Source organism: Amblyomma mixtum, chromosome 6 (assembly GCF_055824585.1).
Source record: "Amblyomma mixtum isolate Tamu chromosome 6, ASM5582458v1, whole genome shotgun sequence".
NCBI lineage: Eukaryota > Metazoa > Arthropoda > Arachnida > Ixodida > Ixodidae > Amblyomma > Amblyomma mixtum.
This window is the reverse complement of record NC_143017.1, coordinates 153,467,115-153,484,384: the sequence shown is the minus strand read 5'-3', so window position 1 is coordinate 153,484,384 and position 17,270 is coordinate 153,467,115. Positions and strand designations below refer to the sequence as shown.

Below are 17,270 nucleotides of genomic sequence, written 5' to 3'. Positions count from 1 at the left end.
TTTGTAATTGGTTGTTTACTCGAGAAGAATGGCTAAAGAATGCTACCTTGACAGGTGTTTGCTATGCACTACACAAATGCATCAATGTGCATTACAAGGAACATGCATGCCTACATGTTTAGTCTGGTATAACAAAAGCCAGCCTTCAAATTTGCTACAGTTAATGCATGCTTGAAATTAACATCTTGCCTGGCAGTTTCTGACAAATGATGCTATACGTGAACTGCCCAAAAAATTGCTTACTGTAATGCTGTTCAGTACGAATAAGTGTAGATTGAAAGTTGTGATAGCAACAGTCCATTAACAATGAAACTACTGGTAGTCAGTAGATAGTAATGTCTGATATGAAAACTGAGCATGCGCATTAGGTTACTGCTCAGAGAGTATTTATTCAACAATATAAATGTTGTACAAGCAGGTGGGGAAACTTAAAACGTGTATATAGCGCTCAATAGGCGACATTTATCACAACGCATAATATTATATGGTTTGACTGGGAACACCATCACTGGCAACTGCTCAATACATTGCTTACGTAAAGTAATTTAGTTAATCTGAAACATTGTTGTTCTTCTTGTGGTGGTGCCCTGCAAAAAAAACAAAAATTATAAATATGCATGAACTTTTTAGTCAAATATATACAAAACAAGACCTTTATTTCTGCTCGGAAAATCAAGAAATCTGAAATTTCCTGATTTTAGCAAAGACTAATACACTGTATGCAAGCTTCTACAATAAAAACATGCAATCTAGAAATTGGGTGATAACTGAAGATACAAATTTCCAAAGCATGAATAGAGAATTAATAAATTATATCAAAACAAATTATATCGCCCTACCATAAGCTTGCCGTCCCGGTTAGCTCAATTGGTAGAGCGACTGCTCTGGTGTGGCGGTGGTTCCGGGTTCGAACCCCGGACCAGGACGAATTTTTCTTTAACTACGAAGTTTCTGAGAAAGCTGTATAGCTTTCCGTTGTAGCCGTATGGCTGCGCTTGGGTGGATGCCAATGAGTAATTACTCCCTTATTACAAAATCTACTCCACCTTGGGGGATTCCCCTAAAACATTTGACCAACACTCTTCCCACTTCGAGTTTTTGATCAATTCGCTCTCGCCCTACCATAAGCTTGCCGTCCCGGTTAGCTCAATTGGTAGAGCGACTGCTCCGGTGTGGCGGTGGTTCCGGGTTCGAACCCCGGACCAGGACGAATTTTTCTTTAACTACGAAGTTTCTGAGAAAGCTGTATAGCTTTCCATTGTAGCCGTATGGCTGCGCTTGGGTGGATGCCAATGAGTAATTACTCCCTTATTACACTACAAATAGAATGCAAAAACTTTGCAAGTATAATGAATAGCAGCCCTTCCAAACATCATTCACCAGAGCAAACAGCAATCCAAGCACAACCTCACCTTTCTTGTGCTTTGGTGCCTTGAGTTCACATGGAAAGCTGGCACAGGACCAGTTCCCACCAGCACAGACACTGAAATTTACATACAAGCGTTTAAACAAGGGGCATGTAACATTAGCGTCTAATGCCACACAATTTTAGTGTTGAATTCTAGTACTTCCTAGCTTAAAGAAACTATTTAAAATAAACTGTCCACAGCTTGTTCTCTGCTGGTGATGCTCATCGTTCACTCCTGTAGTGGTCTGAAACTTCTGTCAGAGAAAAAGAGTTAGTATAAATTGCATTTTTCATACAACCTTGAGCACTAGAAGATCCCAGATTACAAGTCGCTTCCATCGTAGCACTGGTTCTTCATAACACATATCACTACTCTTCCGAGGCAACTTCCTGTTTCAGTGAATGAACAAAGTGGTCTTCACGTCATTGCTTAGAAAACAGGTGTGACTGTCAGTAGAGTTTTGTTACTTCCACTAGTAATATGAAGCACGGACTGTGAATACTGCACTACTCTCAGCTATTTAAACAGCAAACGTTTTGGAAAGAATGTAGTTCATTCTCAACAAGGCTGTCATACCAGTTACTGCAGTCGATCATTATTTCATCGCCATCTTTATAGTACCGGTCCTCCAAGGGGCAGCCTGGAATGTAAATAAATTGTAGGGTTCAGTGTCCCCAAACGACACATGGGCTATGAGAAACACTGTAGTGGAGGGTTCCAGATTACTTTGACCACCTGGGGTTCTTTAACATGTGTCGACATTGCACAGCACAAGGGCATTTTTTTGACCCCGTTCATGTGGAAACCACATACGTACAAGAAATCTGTACAGTATCGTATGGGGAATGAACAAACAAAAGCCCAACGAAAGCAATACTCCAGTGGTGATGTCTAGTGGTGACATCTTGCAAATAAAAATAAAAAAAAGGAATTTAGAATCTTGATGATACAATTATGGCGAATACAAATATCGGGAGGTGAAAAATTCATACAATGCCCTGGCCGGAATGTATTGCGTACAATTTGCAGAATTTCAGGAGTTCTAAACACACTCCCACTCCACTACAGATGATATGAATGGTCAAGCTGTGACCGCACCCTTGGGCACTAAGTGTTCTCCACACATCGCCGACGCATGACCACCAATCATGCAGCGCTCAATGCAAGCTGTGAGCGGTAGTGCCTGGCCCACATATCGGCAGCACCCTGATTGCCATTCGCGCGGTATGCATCATGTGCGGTTGCTGTGCAGCCATAAACAGATCTGTGTGAATGCATTTCCTGAGCATACAGATCTTGTTCGTTTTAGATCACACGAATTTCCGATGATACAAATGTTTTTCGCAACAACTTGAGATTCATGTCACCCAGATTTTACTTTAATGTCGAGGTGTTACAAAATATTCTATATAAAGAACAAAATGTCTTGACCAAGCTCTCATGCCATCGAAAAGGTGTGAAACAACAAACTATTTCTAAAGCCCTCTAGCAGAACGTACAGTAATTACAAAATGAAACTGCTTACATGCTATAGTAACTTTCCATCTATTTATTCATCTGGCAGTATTGATCAGCTATGAAGCTTGTGAAGAGCTAAAATCGGAAGGCCAATGCAAACAGCTGCCCAGTAGGCATACTTGTACAGTTTGCATAAAGACATAATATTAATGACAGCCCTGCAGCACGGACTTGTTAACCATGTGAAATAAGTACCTGCACATTGACTTGGCACAACCACGACTTTCCTGGCGATTAAGGTGAAGCAACTGGCACAGAGCTTCTCTGCATGTGTCACTTGGCAATGAGCTATACAGGTTTGCACTTATCGGCAAACTACTTTTCAGTCAGGGTTTTGTTTTTGTCGATACAACATCCCCCTTAGTGTGGGTGACCACAAACCTGATCTTGCTCGCGAGCAAGGTTGACACGACCTCACAGTTTCATGCACCCCTCAAATTACGCATACTGGACCCTCTCCGGTGAAGTGAAGTGCTGGCAAGTGTCAAGCCTATGTGCTTGCAGTTATGGACTATGTGCAAGCGGAAAACAGCCCATAATAAATGCAGTGCGCTGTGGCACTTCATTTCCCTGCATGCCACACGAGAATTCATCCTCCCTTCACATATTCACAACAATATGCCTCACTGAAAGCAATGCACCAGTTGTGCGGCTCAATGGTGGATGTGGATTTCAAATCCATTGTCTAGGACATGTGAAGAAGACTTATGGGTAAAAAAAAAAAAGAAAGTGGCATATTTTTGGGTTACAGAGTGCAGGAAACGAAAGACAGAGGAGTGGGTTCCGCAGGAACTTACTCTTGATAGGTGGACGGTACGATGGCCTCATGAAATTCTGGAACTCCCTCCTTGAGAGTAGCCAATCTGAATTTCTGTCAGCAACCTCTACCATGGCGTCGACACACAGTGTACTAAAAAAAACAACAATAGGACCGGGGTTAAAGGATCACATGTACCTACTACTACTTAGATTTTACACCCATAGAGCGTTTTATTTCATCAGTTTCAAATGAGATTCACAGAAGTGTAGAATAATTTCTCTGAAAAGGAGCCACAATTTCTCATAAGTTGTTCCCGTCAGATAAAAAAAGACAAATTTTGAGCACTCCAAAAAATTGCAAGATATTAAACATTTATACTTTATAGAAAGTAAATATCAATCATCAACACAAGAAAAGGCTTCGCACTAGACGCCTTTTCTCTTCTCAATATGCCAGTTACTCTCCAGCCCCATGGTCAGTTGTGTCCACTAGCTTAGAGCGTAAACTAGGGGTGATATACTCTAAGCTAGGGGTGTCAGTGGCGTCCAGATATGCTACGCTTTGAAGGTTTTGACACTTCAACCACAGGAACTAGAAGGCGTGCTTTATTTACTGCTTAGTGCAGCTAAAGCAGAAAAAAACTTTGCACACAACAAAGCTATACGCTATACTTCGATACAGATTGTAGCAGTGTTATGCAAACTATAAAATGAAAATGCACTTTCTTACGCTGCCAGTTCACTTCTATGTTTCAGCCACGTGTGGAACATGGTGTTGTTCCTCCGGACACACTTTGAAAGCTCATGAGTGCTGAGGAAATCATCACCATCATGGTCACAGTCGTCAAACACATCGTCAACCACTCTTGGGTAATGTCTGTCGTGTGAGACCTGCCAACCAGGGAAGATAACATGGCATTATAAAACAAGCCCCATTAGAACAAATTACAAAAAACGAAGACAAGTCTTCTTGTTGAAACGTTGGCAAGCGCCCTGAGGCTTTCCTCTCCCTTGTTCACTTTATGCATGTCAAGATGAACAAACTGTTAGATTCTTTATACTGCATCGTTCAGAATCATGCAGCCCTTTGTTATTGTGCTGAGCCTGGGCTGCACCCACGAAGCATATTATGCAGTTCCATTGAACATTGTATAATGACTGTGCACAAAAATTTGGAAGAGACTGCTTATTCGTAGGAATGCGAAAGCATTACTTGGTGCATTGACACCTACCCAAACACACATGCACATACGACACTACCTGGAACACTGTATGAGCACGACGAACGAATGCATCAAAATTTTGAAATGAAAATTGGTTTTTGAGGAAAGGAAATGGCACAGTAACTGTCTCACATATCAGTGCACACCTCAACCATGCCTTAAGGGAAGGTGTATAGAGTCCTCAGTTCAAATCCCTGTCGCAAGCTAGTCTCCAACTTGACTAGCATGTAAGCCATGTGCAATGAGAAATCGTATGACACCACCCAGAACGCTGTACGACGAGCAGTTGCATCACAGTTTTGGTACGAATGTTGTCGGGAAAACTGCCGCCACATCGAGGTCAGCTAGTAGGGAGTATATATAGATGAACGACATGTAGGTGACTGAAGTGGCAGTGCTCGGCTTGCTGTGTGCGTCATACGGCCGCCTGACATTGTTGCCCTATTTTTCTTGCCATCACAGGGATTTTCTGTGTCATCTGCAAGTACATATACATGCACTAACATGCCAACAGCTTTTCTCATAATGAGACTAGTCATGCTTTTGCATAAAAAATTTCCCAGCTTGTGGCCATAAAAATAAGCACAATTTCAATGATAACTGGTGCAGATGAAGCAAGAGCAGGGAACTTGAACCAGTCTTAGTTCAAAAATGGTTCCTTCATCAATGCCAATAGTTGAAATGCATGCAGACTAAGATGCGAGCTACCCACTTTTCATTGTATCTGAGCCTCAAGAACCTCAAGATGGTTAAAATTCCAGTGTTGTATGTAAAATACGAGCCACGATTCAGTATATATGTAGCACATTGCTTCTGCAGTTTCTATAGATATCTATGCCTATACAAGTCCTTCACAAACCTTCATGGTGGAATAAAGAGATTCTAGCAAGACAAATATGCACTGGGCAGTGCTGACATATTATTGCACACTAGCCTGCTTAGTTTTCTTTGATGAACAAAGCTTATCATCTGTTTCAAATATGCCCATGGTACTACAGTATTTTGCTTACATAGGGTAGCTCTGCCGTTACTCACCTTGGATTCCAGAAGCTCCACAAAGTGCCTTCGAATGCGATCCCTTTCATGTTGGAAGCAAACAACTACATACAAAAAAAAAAAAAAACGGATTCACAACCATAAGGTACAAAGTGATCTTAAAGTATGTACTCTAACTGCAGTGCCACTAGCAAACATAGCCACCATCTAACCATAACAATGCATGTCATTACGAGTACTGGGTGCTCAAACACTTACTGTTATTAATGAATTAGAGATTATCATTAAGAGGCTTCATGCACAGCCATTTTATGGTACTGTTGGGTTGGAGTTCGCACACTGTGTTGCAATGAAATTATGAATTCCTACAAAGAAACTCCTTGTGCAATGGCAAGTATATAGGTGCTATAATTGTTAAATGTTGCCAAGAACTTTGCAAGTTTTTATGACTGCTATAAAAACTGCACGACACAAGACACAGTGCTAGAACAGAGCTGAGCAGTATACACTAGACTGATTCTGATGTCACAAGCAGATCATATGTCACAATGATGAAATAACAGCGCAAGGAACGGGACGAAAACACGAAGGAAGAAGACACAGACACGGGCGCTGACTAACAACTGAAATTTTATTTCGAATTTTATTTCCTTGCGCTGTTATTTCATCATGGATTACCAACTAGCCCGGCATCTTGCACTTCTGATATGTCACAAGCAGAAAATAGATATGGACATACATGCAAAGTGCAACGGGTTCACAAATGTAGGTATGCATGGCTGCTTGCCTATATACCTAATCAAGATTGCTTGCTCACCAAAGCAATGCAAGTTAAACCGCTCACATTTTTCTAAATGTACTTCCAAAATAAGATGCTTGTTTCACACATAGCCTTAACTCTCTAACAGACATAAGCCAGGCTTGTCACAAGCAAACAACCATTTTTGACCTCTGAGGTGTCCAGCTCGTCATGTGTTTGATGGCATTATGTGACCGGTTCACAGCGAGCAGGGCTCGTCCGACAGTTTTTTTGCTTGGATGAAGGTACGGGTCCTGAAATACTACTGATCTGGCTGATATTGGAAACTTTTCAATGACAGACAAGAACACTGTAGGTCACAACAGTGGCGGCCATGCGGCCAGTTTTGATGCCTCAGTGTTCAGTGATAGTGATGACAATGCTACTGTGTCATGTTCTTGAAGCGAAGATGAGAACAGTGATGTCTATGCCTCGAGTGAGTTTGTGTCTCGAGCTGAGAAAATGACTTTCCTTGTTATGAACTTGTTAACTAGCCACAACCTCCACCCTGCTCTGCATGTGCTGCAGATGATTGCTTGTATGTTTGATTTATAATAGCCTTACAGTACAGAATCACAAGAAGAAAGAAGCAAACTGGATGAGAACCGGAGGGAGAAGCAAATACTCTATTGCTCATTTACATAAAGTGCACTTAGAAATGATGTTAGAGAGCCCTGCTTTACAGCGCAGATCTGTGGTTGTTTTGGTGCGACTGGCCCACCAACAAAGGTTGCCACACGGCAGAAAACTGCTTCATGACGCGTCTGTCAATGCCTTCCTTTTGCCTGAAGCTACAAAGCTTTCGTACTGTGCTCCATGCTTTGAGAACATACAGAATGTGCTATACTTGCCAGCAAAGTGGCATTAGGTGTGAAGGAGTGCTGAGACCTTTATATCAGCAGACATGCCTACAGCTCGGCCTGCTTATTATTACAACCATTGCCCATCAAACTTTTGCAACATTGTTATATATACAACACCACTAAAACACAGGACTTTTGTTCCGCAAAAATTTTTAACAAATGAAAAAGAAAAGCAAATGATCTCTCAGCTTTATTAGACCAATGGATCATAAAAAAGTGGCACTGCCAACAATCACTACACTTATACGAAATTGCTGTAACTGCCTCCCTTCAATGTCATTTTTTGTTTCATTTATGGGTACAATTTTTTCTTGAAATGTAATAATTTGACTTCTGTATTTTTATTATGTTTTTGCTACTAACTATGCAAACCAATTTTCTGTTGGATAGCTCACTTGGTTCTGTCATGCTTTGCTTCAAGTATGAATAAATGCAGCAGTAATGAGATCAAGGTCCTAAGAAATGAAACAATGCTATGTTACCTGGCTTTTGGTGATACTTGTGATGTGGCAACTTGACCTTGGCTGGAAGTCAAATAGAAAGAATAAGCTGCACATCCGGTTTGAATTACTTTGCCTCGCATATCAGCATTTCATATTCACAAACAATAAGTACTGGAATTATGCATCTATGAGTGCTTGAAAACTAACTGTTTTTGAAGTACTTGTAAAGCAGGAGTGATAGACGTGCCATGGGTTGTCTGTTAAGATGAGGTTTTCGAGCATACTTTGTCTGTGGTTTAGCCATTACCACTGCATCCGAAATGCAGAATGTCTGGCAATAAAAACATAGTTGTTGGTTCGCACTTGTAGCTAGACCTGTTAATCTTCCACTTTCTACTTGTGTTCATAAGTGTGCTGCTGTTTTTACAAGCATGTTTTAGCAACTTGCTCTTCAATAAATGTTCAGTTAATGAAGGTAATGAGCCAAATTCTTTTGACAACTTTTAGTTTGAATACTCTTGCAATTCGCCGCGAAGGAAACACTAATTACAAAGTTTTGCAGGCCATACAGGAAAACTCGCACTCACGCTTCTTGCAGTGTCCCTTGTGCTTGATGGATATGTGCTTTTGGCCGAGGCAAGCGTCTTTGTGAAGCATACAGTGGTTGTCGTAAGTCACTCCATTAGTACCGCATACAGGCTTGTGGTGGGATGGGCAGTGCTGAACACACTGGCACGACGCCACTCCATTGTCCAAGATCCGACACACCCTTCCGGGCCGACATATAACGGCGGCACAGATGTCCAGCTGACTATCTGAATGGCGGGAAAACGGAACAACACACTAGTAAGGGCGACGAGTTTCTTTTTAGGGCGACGAAGAGAAGCAGCGTCGTAATTAAGAGCCGACTTTTAGTCGTTTCCAGTACACGACAAGAACAGGAGAGCCCTTACCTGTGATATCATCTTTCACCGGCACCTGTACGGAGAGAACAAGACATATTCAAGTTTTTTTTCCTTCTCTGCGGCACCAAAGCGACATATGTTTCAACCACAAGGCCACACGCCTGAGGTATCCTAAGTGCGCTCGTGAGGGAAAACTGCTGCCAAAAAACATGCGCGATCAAAGGAGCGCTCATTGACAGAAGGTCGAACCCTGCTCACCGATGTGACGCTTGCCCAACCAGCGGCGAAAAGGAACCACGCCTGAAGTGAAGCAAACAACGTTGAATCAGCGTGCGGGAGGTCACGAAAAAGTTTTAAAAGTTCCGCGAAGTCGATGTTAGTAGCTTGTACTAGAAGAAAGAGCTTACTTACACTTACGAGCTTCATTGTAGGTGTTGCCAAGTGTCTCCGACGCGAGTGACGCCGCTCATGCGAACGGCAGTGATCAAATTGAGCTTGGCTCGGAAACACGATCGCACGATCCCGCAGCGGAAACCATGCCTCCGCGTATCCGTTTCAAAGAGGAGGGCAAGGACGCAACCGGCTCTAGCCTGGGCTAGTGGCGCCATCCTTCGTCGCTTCGTAAAGTTTCGCTTTGTTCTTGCGCGGCGTATTTTGAATCCTCAAAGCATTAAGCTTCACTTTGTAATGAGAAAGTACCACTTAGAGCGCCACTTGTGTTTCAGTAACGGGGTCCACTATATTGGCCACCCATGCATTCAGACGTCTCGGCGTCTGTAGAATTGTGCGCTATCTTTTTCGTAAGAGCGTTCACGAAATGTCGCGCCACAAAGTACTTCATTCGCCTTACATCAAATCAGCTAAACGAGCTTCCACAGGTCACTGATCACAACTAATGGGCACCTGTCTTGGGATGTACTACCTCATGTGTCAGGTGACACAGTGAACGTAATATAGTGTTGAGGTCTCCAGCGTACGGAGTGCAGGCAGACCAACACAACAGCAAATAAGCTATAGCGCCGACGGCGTGAGAGAAAGTCAGATTGATCGAGCAGGTAGGGAAATCGCACGTGGAGCGGCGGATTTGAAGAGTGATTGAAATAGCATATAAATTGTGAATATAGGGTCGCAACATGACTCAAATATTATGACATGTAAGAATGTAGAGTAAATTGCACTGAATAGAAAATTGGGGTGAGATTGGAATGAGCCGTGCCTCTTGGATACCGAGTCACACACGCTACACCTAGGGGCACGTTCGTTCGATTTAATTATTAGGTGGCCTTGTGTGCCTTCTCCGGCAGTGTCCATATCCTCGAGGTGATATATGCAAAGAGGACCTCACGCCTCCGAGTCATGTTCCACGAATTTTTGCTCACCGAGCAAATAGTACACATGCATCATGTTTTAAGGTGGCCGGGTATAGAAGATGAAGCTAAAATTGGCTTCAACTGGAGGTGCAAAATCATCGCGCGGCCAGTGGTCAGTGGCACTGGTTTTGATCAGTTCCAACCAACCCGGATCACATGACGGGAAGCCGTGAAACAGGCAAACAGGGTTGACAGGATATCGGCACCGCCTCGTCCGAAGCCTTCCTATTTCTGCCCCGGATGACGTGATGCAAACAGGTTGGCTGCTCAGATCTGCAGACGCTCTCGGATGACTGAGACAAGTGCGTTGCATTTTAATGCTATTCGTCACCACTTACCTATGCCTCGCGCGAAGTCGGCGAAGCTCCACGTCGCATGTCGAAAGCATCGGCCTGCATTACCTCTTTCCGGTTAGTGGGCGTCTTCAGCGAACAGTCGTTCCACAACCACTCGCTTCCCATCGATGCAGTGTGTACTACTAGCCCAGCGTTAGCCCTCCGAAGGTAATATGTTCGTCCACTCGAAGTTCAATGCCCGTGAAAGCTGATTAGATGAACTACTGAACGCCAAACCCGCAAAAACGTGGCCTGTAAAGGCGCAGGCATCCCAGAAGGTCACTAAAGAAAAAAAAAACCAGAAAAGCAAGATACGCCGGCTTTACAATTGTTTTGTTTTTGGAAATTATGAGGGCGACTTTTAACGTTTGAAACGTGAGAGTGGTAGCGACGGGGACGCTACGCTTCTCACTCGATCGGGTTTGGAGTTTTGGTAGTTCCAACAAACGTGCTCACTTTTTAGGCCTGCGTGATTTGTAAGCGGAGCGTCCCTACATTATGATATACGTAATTTATAGCTATACTGATACACGCGTTTTTACGCGCTGAATACGGTTCCGTTCCTTTGTAAAAAATATTTGCCCTGTTATTCTTCGCACTGTCAGTACCAGACATTCACTGCATTCACAGGACGCGTTTGCATTAGGGCTCTTTTTATTTTTCTGGTGAATATCACGGTCTTAGTTTTTCTGTTTCTTACATAAATAAGTTGTGAATATATATCTTAACCATGTGGGGTGTTTATTAGGTGTTTTAGCGGAATATTTTAGATAATCGAGCTTCACTTATATATATATATATATATAAGCTTGAGGATGTGTTGCACGAATTGGGAAGAGGAGGGGGAGACGCCATACATCACGTGCCGCCGACCCTAGATTCACTAATATCGAGGCGGCGAAACCAGAATAAATATTTGAGAGAGCTCGAGGGCGTTCTCACATACGAATATGGATTAAATTTTTTACACAGACGAGGTGGTGCTCAGTCCTTAGAAACACGAGTAGAGAGCTGTTGCGTTACTTTCAAAACATTCCGTGACGGCCTTACATTCATCTTTACAAGACCTACACGCACAGCCGATCTTAGAGGCTATTGGTCTATTGTTCGCACTTCTTTTGAGGACAGTCCAAGTGCATGGCACCCATATAAGCACTAAAGTCCACTGATGATGTGCCCTCAGTTCGACCGAGCTTGCTGGGAGAGTCTAGTTGAGATTTTAAATACGTGCGCTTCGCTGCAGTCGAGTACGGGAACACCTCTTGAACCTCGTACTCTCTTTTTATCCATATGTTGCTTTAGGCTTTGTATTTAGCGTGGCAATAATATTATATTGTTACGACGAAAGGAGCAAGTTTTCATTCCTTGCAGGTGCATACAAACATCGTCCAATTTGGACGTGGCAGGCGACGCTAAGCCGCTGGCCACGACGGATGAAGTGCCAATTCCGAGCGGCTCGGTCATCGCACAGTCTGAAATGACCTCTTTACAGCTTAAGGGACAAGACAATCTCGGCACAAAGTTGGGCCAACGTCGATAAACCATCCTAAATATTTTCGGCTCGCCTGCTTACCAACGTTGGACCGAACTTGAGAGTTGACACGTGCTTTATGCAGGCCAACGTTTGCACCTTGATGTCGGGCCTACCGCAGCTTTCATGCCTACCTTAGCGGCGTTCGTTCTCACAAATCTAGCTCAAATATCTTCGAATTCCTTTTCATTTCAGCTGTACATTTAGTATGTACCCGCTTTGTCAAAAGTAACCGAGCAACAGGCTCTTGCTCCTGAAACGTATAACGGAGCATTTACAGCCGCCCTAAAGACCGAACGGTGCCATAATGTAAGGACAAGGTCTCACCTTACTCTACACAGATTCATAGCTCAAGGGCTGCCATGAGTGCTTCGCTACGCGGCTAAGAAACAAACCACCTGTGCCGGGTTACTTTTGGCAAAGACTGTACTTACATTTCTAGTTACTAATACAAGAAAGGAAAAGGAAAACGAACAGGAAAAAGAAAAAAAACCTGGCTCCTTTGGCGGCTTTCCAGAACGTAGTCTGCGAGATTTCCTTTTGTCGCTGGTAATTTTCTCTGGAAAGATACTTTGTAGTCACCCTTACTGACCGAGAGAGCCTGCGTGCTTACCAGGACCTCCGTTCATGGCGAAGCCGAGTACACCCGGTTGCCTGGCACCGACGGCGCGATCTGCTTGCGCGATTATCGAGCATGGCTTTCATTGGTGTCTGTCTACAGAAAACTGGACCAGGGAGAAAGGATATTGCAGCGCGCGTAATGCTGTTGCGCAAAGTACGTGCTGTTGCAAGAAGCAGCCTTCTTTGCATAAGAAGTGCCGAAGATAAAGCCATTGGCTGGCCATTGTCGTCCCGAGGCGGCCACCTAAGCATAAGTATTCTGAAACATAGTTAATAGTACAGTAGATAAAACTATAGTTCACGGCAAGCTTTTGAAAAAGAGTTGGAACTTTGTTGTATCGATTGAATGAGCCCTCATCACCGTACGTGTAACAGTCCGGAAGGGTTAACAATATTTGGAAATAAAAAATAATAATTGCAGGTTACAGGTTCAAGACACCTGAATGTGCTGCTAGAGAAAAAAAAAATAATCTGGAATAGTTGAGAACGTGAACTAAGGGACTCTTCGCACTTCTTTCTTGTAAATATGCATAAGTCTCCTTCATCGAGTCAAGTATTACCAGTGACCTTCCTTCCTTCCTTCCTTCCTTCCTATGACGCAGTTTCGTTATAAGTTAAATGTGTTAAATAATTTACAACTTAAAATGCGCGAGTATACATCTAAGTTCTGAGTATACACTGTGTGCACACTTTCATCTTTATAGAACAGCCCGAATACCTTCATACAAACGAGAAATGACAGCCCGTTTTGCGCGTTACGCAAATTATTATTCAGCCCCGATGCCCGTAGCAGTTGGTACGCATCTCGTGCTGCTTGTCGTTCTTGCTGCCTTTTATCTCCCGACTGCGCGGTGAATCGCGCATACTGGTTTTTACGATTCGCCTCGCGCTCTCTAGTATGCATGAACATTCCGTGCTCGTTCACCTGTTCCACCGTTTTGCAGCCTGCCATGAAGGCTGAACAGTCGTGTCGGCCTCGTGCTGTTCGGTGCTTGCAGCCCGCCGTATATTCTGCCCTTCGCCAAGTCTCCGTTTTCGCAACCGTTCGTGCTCTCTAGTAAGTGCGTGCTTCGGTGGTAGTGTGCATGTCCTTTCATGCACACCGCACTATACACTCAGTTCCGGGTTTTCTTATACTTCACACAGACATGAACACTCCTACAAGAACGCTAATGGAAGGACTCGCAACACCAGCACAACAGAGAGGCGAATGTTGGCGTCTTCCTTGCTCCTGTTCACGTGGTCTCCTCACATACCCCTCCATCCCTTCGCATTTCCCTCATACACTCCTGCAAGCTCCTTCATTTTCCCGAAAACAAAGAGGAAATAAATGCAGTGACAACTTTAGCATGCCAGCTAATATTAGCTAAAGACATAAAGCAACTACTATAAAGTCTAAAACCTACGGTACAACGACTCCGGAGTGCCGACACAGGGCCTCTTATAACGCCGACTATGGAATAGAATTTCATTTTTCCCTCTCCACACTACGCCTTTGCGGTTGCTAGCAAGCGGAAGAGCGCTTTGCGCTTCACGTGGTCACCGTTTGATCGGTACCCTCTTTCCCCCACCGCTCGCGCACCCTCCCAGTTTCTTTACTTTGCCTTCCCTGACACTCGCTCTCCTCCGCACGTGCTAACGCAGAGCTGCGCAATAACGGTTGAACTGCGCACGTTCTGTAGGCCGGGAAGATGGCGTTAATCAGCGAGCTCAAGTAAGAATTCCCCCTCCATATCATTCAGTTTTGTGAGTTGAAATGTTTCGGCAGCTGGACCGTTTTAATTACTTTCTGTGATTAATCTGATTTTACTCCTCCATTTTCTCAGGGCAAGCTTCTTTTCTTTGCCCTAAGCAGATGTGTTTCTAGGTTATACTCAGAGTGTCCTTCCAGCCAAACATAATCTTCAAGTCAGTACATAAAGGTGCTTGTAAACTTCGTCTTAATTTCTCTGCTGTGTGTTTTTTACATTGAAGGAGCCTCTCGAAAACGCCCAGAAGCTGATCTGGGAACGCAAAACCTGACCTGTGCGCTTTTGATAAAGACTTCACGTTAAATAAGAAGCGTAGCCATAACATCGTGGTTGAAACAGAAATTCTGATTTGTTTCTATCAGAAGTTCGTCACAGACTAGTTCAATTTAACTAAGGATGTCCATCAGAATTCAGCACTCTGGTAACAACTGATAAAAAACGGGAAGATACTTCCATAAGCCAAATTGCGCCACTTTTATGCGACCTTTTAGACCATTCTCTGTCCTCAAGAATTCACTGAAAAATATAACGTCGTGAAGAAAGAAAGCATCACGGTGCAAGAATAGTCTATTCTTCTACCGTGGCAAGCATACACACACTGCGTACGTATCTGTGCGGTCATTGTAGCAAGTACTCAAAACATACAGCGCTTGTTTTTCTTAACCATTAACAGTCACGACAAAATAGTCGGTAGGCATTCACCTGCCGCAGGAATGAACACAGGCCAACTCATTAGTCCACATGAATGGACGAGAAAGTAAAAAAAACAACAAAAATACTAGTTTTGCTTCTCGGCAGATCTTACGGCATGTGGACAGTGTACGTCGTCTCTCGAACTGAAATCTCTCCCAGAAGACATCTCTGTGTTCGCCGTAGACGAACCAGCACCAGCACCAACAGTTTTTTGTTTTTTGCGGAATCGCCTCGGTAGCAAGTGCTCGTAGTCCTTGAAACCGAAGAAAAGATAAACTCCCTGGAGCCCGATCAGTATGATAACGATGATGTCGAGGGCGAGCACGTTGACGAACGCACCGACGAAACCCAGAAGCCACGTGGAGCCCATGATGAAGGCGAGCTTCACGAACAGTCCAATGTGCGATTTGTTCCCACCGCCCTTGAAGTCGAAGCTCGCCGCGCTCTTGGCGGTTTCCCTGATTTTCACGACAATGTGCACGTAGAGCCCCACGTCGAGTAGAAGCAGTATTATCATGGGCATGAGGAAGAAAGTGAGCTGACTCCACGGACTGCCGATCCAGCATGAAAAGCGTCCGTACTGGGGTGAAAGTACGAAGTCTGGGGCTTTCCAGTTCAGCACTGAACACACGGCGATGACAATTAGAGGGCCACCCCAAGAAATCGAAGCATAAAGCAGAAACCCGCTGCGGCGGCATGATGGAAGACGCACGGCCACCACGTTCTTCCAGATGTCGAAAGACAGCACACTGGTCCAGGAGAATGTGGAGAGGAAGCCGTAGTGAAGGACGATGGCAAAACCGACGCACACTGGCTTGAATACGTCGAAACTGTTTCCCAGGAGGAAGAGGAGATGGCTCAGGAAGAGCGTCCCGGAAAGGCACAGAGTGCACCTTGAAGAGAACGTCCGCGAACTTCTGTAGAGCACGTACACGACAGCTTTCAGGAAGAGGCAGATGAGTGACAAGCTGATGCACATGATTGTGAGGTAGTTCTGCACGTTGTAAGGTTCGTCTTCAGTTCGCGTGGTGTTGGTGTTGTTCGTCATGCTGCCGTTGCCGACTGTTGGGTCGTCGGCCGTCATAGACGTGTTTGTAAAGCGGTACTGGGGAGCTCTGATGTAGCACTTATTGTTGTGCCACGAGAAACAGGAGTCCTGGCTTACCACGGGCCTTATCAACGACAGCAGATTTGGACGCCGAACAGAGGATCTAAAACCGAAGCGGGGCCATATATCGCGCACGACTTGCTTCGGGATGCAGTGCATCAACGAGAGTTCGGCGCCGTTGCAGAGTCCGCAGTACACGTTCTTGTACACCACATCAGACTCATTGCCCTTGAACCGTACCGGAGCAAAGTAAGTCGAGCATCTTCTTGCAGTTTCCGCGTCAGTCCTTTTGGGACAGCTCTGAACGTGTACAAGGCGGTCGTCGCAAGGCCAGAAGAAAATATTTACGTTATTTAAGACTTCTTGCGGTGGATTCACTTCAAATTGCCGTCTACCAGTCCCTGAAGCATTCCAGAATGTCGACGTGTTGTCCAAGTCGTAGTTGCAGAGTGCGCAAAATGCATTCAGGTAGGTTAGTTGTCGTTCTGTAGTGACTGGAATTAAGTAAAATAGATCTTTCATCTCAGTGGCGTTCTCGCACGACCTCCGCACTTCGTCGTCGGGCCATTTTCGGTCGCAGCCTGAGACAACGTAGAAGTTCCTCCTCGTAAACCTGTCGACATTACGTACGACACATGTGCCTGCAGCAGGAGACATCAAAGGCACCACAGCGTCCCAGCAGCAATTTCCGTAATAAATGCAGTTCTTGGCACAGGAGCAAGTGACAGCGAAAAGATTGCTTGTGCAGTTCACCGGAGACTCTGTGCAGCCGTGGAGTCTATCAGGGCACCGAAGAAGCTCTTCGATGCGTTCCACCGGTATGGCTGGGTGATCCTGCTTCGGAAGATTCCATGGTAGCGTTGCATTGCAGTCTCTTTCGAAGCAGTATACAGCGAATTCAAAGAGGGCTGCCAACACAGTTAAAATGACAGGGTTATTCATTGTT

The 17,270-nt window shown here is 44.5% G+C and overlaps 2 protein-coding genes across 3 annotated transcripts; both read right to left on the bottom strand.

The window, feature by feature from the left end:
- Window positions 1–369: 369 nt before the first annotated feature.
- On the bottom strand, window positions 370–9,490 carry LOC149340829 (follistatin-related protein 1-like). Of its 2 annotated transcripts, none has more exons than XM_089549725.1 (11): window positions 9,333–9,490; window positions 9,174–9,215; window positions 8,964–8,988; window positions 8,598–8,825; window positions 8,050–8,091; window positions 5,945–6,009; window positions 4,417–4,577; window positions 3,725–3,837; window positions 1,986–2,049; window positions 1,413–1,483; window positions 370–587 (listed from the first exon to the last, which is right to left on the bottom strand). In XM_089549725.1, the coding sequence occupies exons 1-11, from the start codon at window positions 9,339–9,341 to the stop codon at window positions 550–552; spliced, it is 858 nt and encodes a 285-aa protein (XP_089405851.1). In that variant the 5' UTR covers window positions 9,342–9,490; the 3' UTR covers window positions 370–549. The 2 variants fall into 2 exon arrangements, with proteins under 2 accessions (XP_089405851.1, XP_089405850.1); XM_089549724.1 differs by having other exon boundaries at window positions 9,327–9,488.
- Window positions 9,491–14,847: 5,357 nt separating this feature from the next.
- On the bottom strand, window positions 14,848–17,270 carry LOC149340828 (uncharacterized). Its single transcript, XM_089549716.1, has one exon. The coding sequence runs from the start codon at window positions 17,264–17,266 to the stop codon at window positions 15,302–15,304; it is 1,965 nt and encodes a 654-aa protein (XP_089405842.1). The 5' UTR covers window positions 17,267–17,270; the 3' UTR covers window positions 14,848–15,301.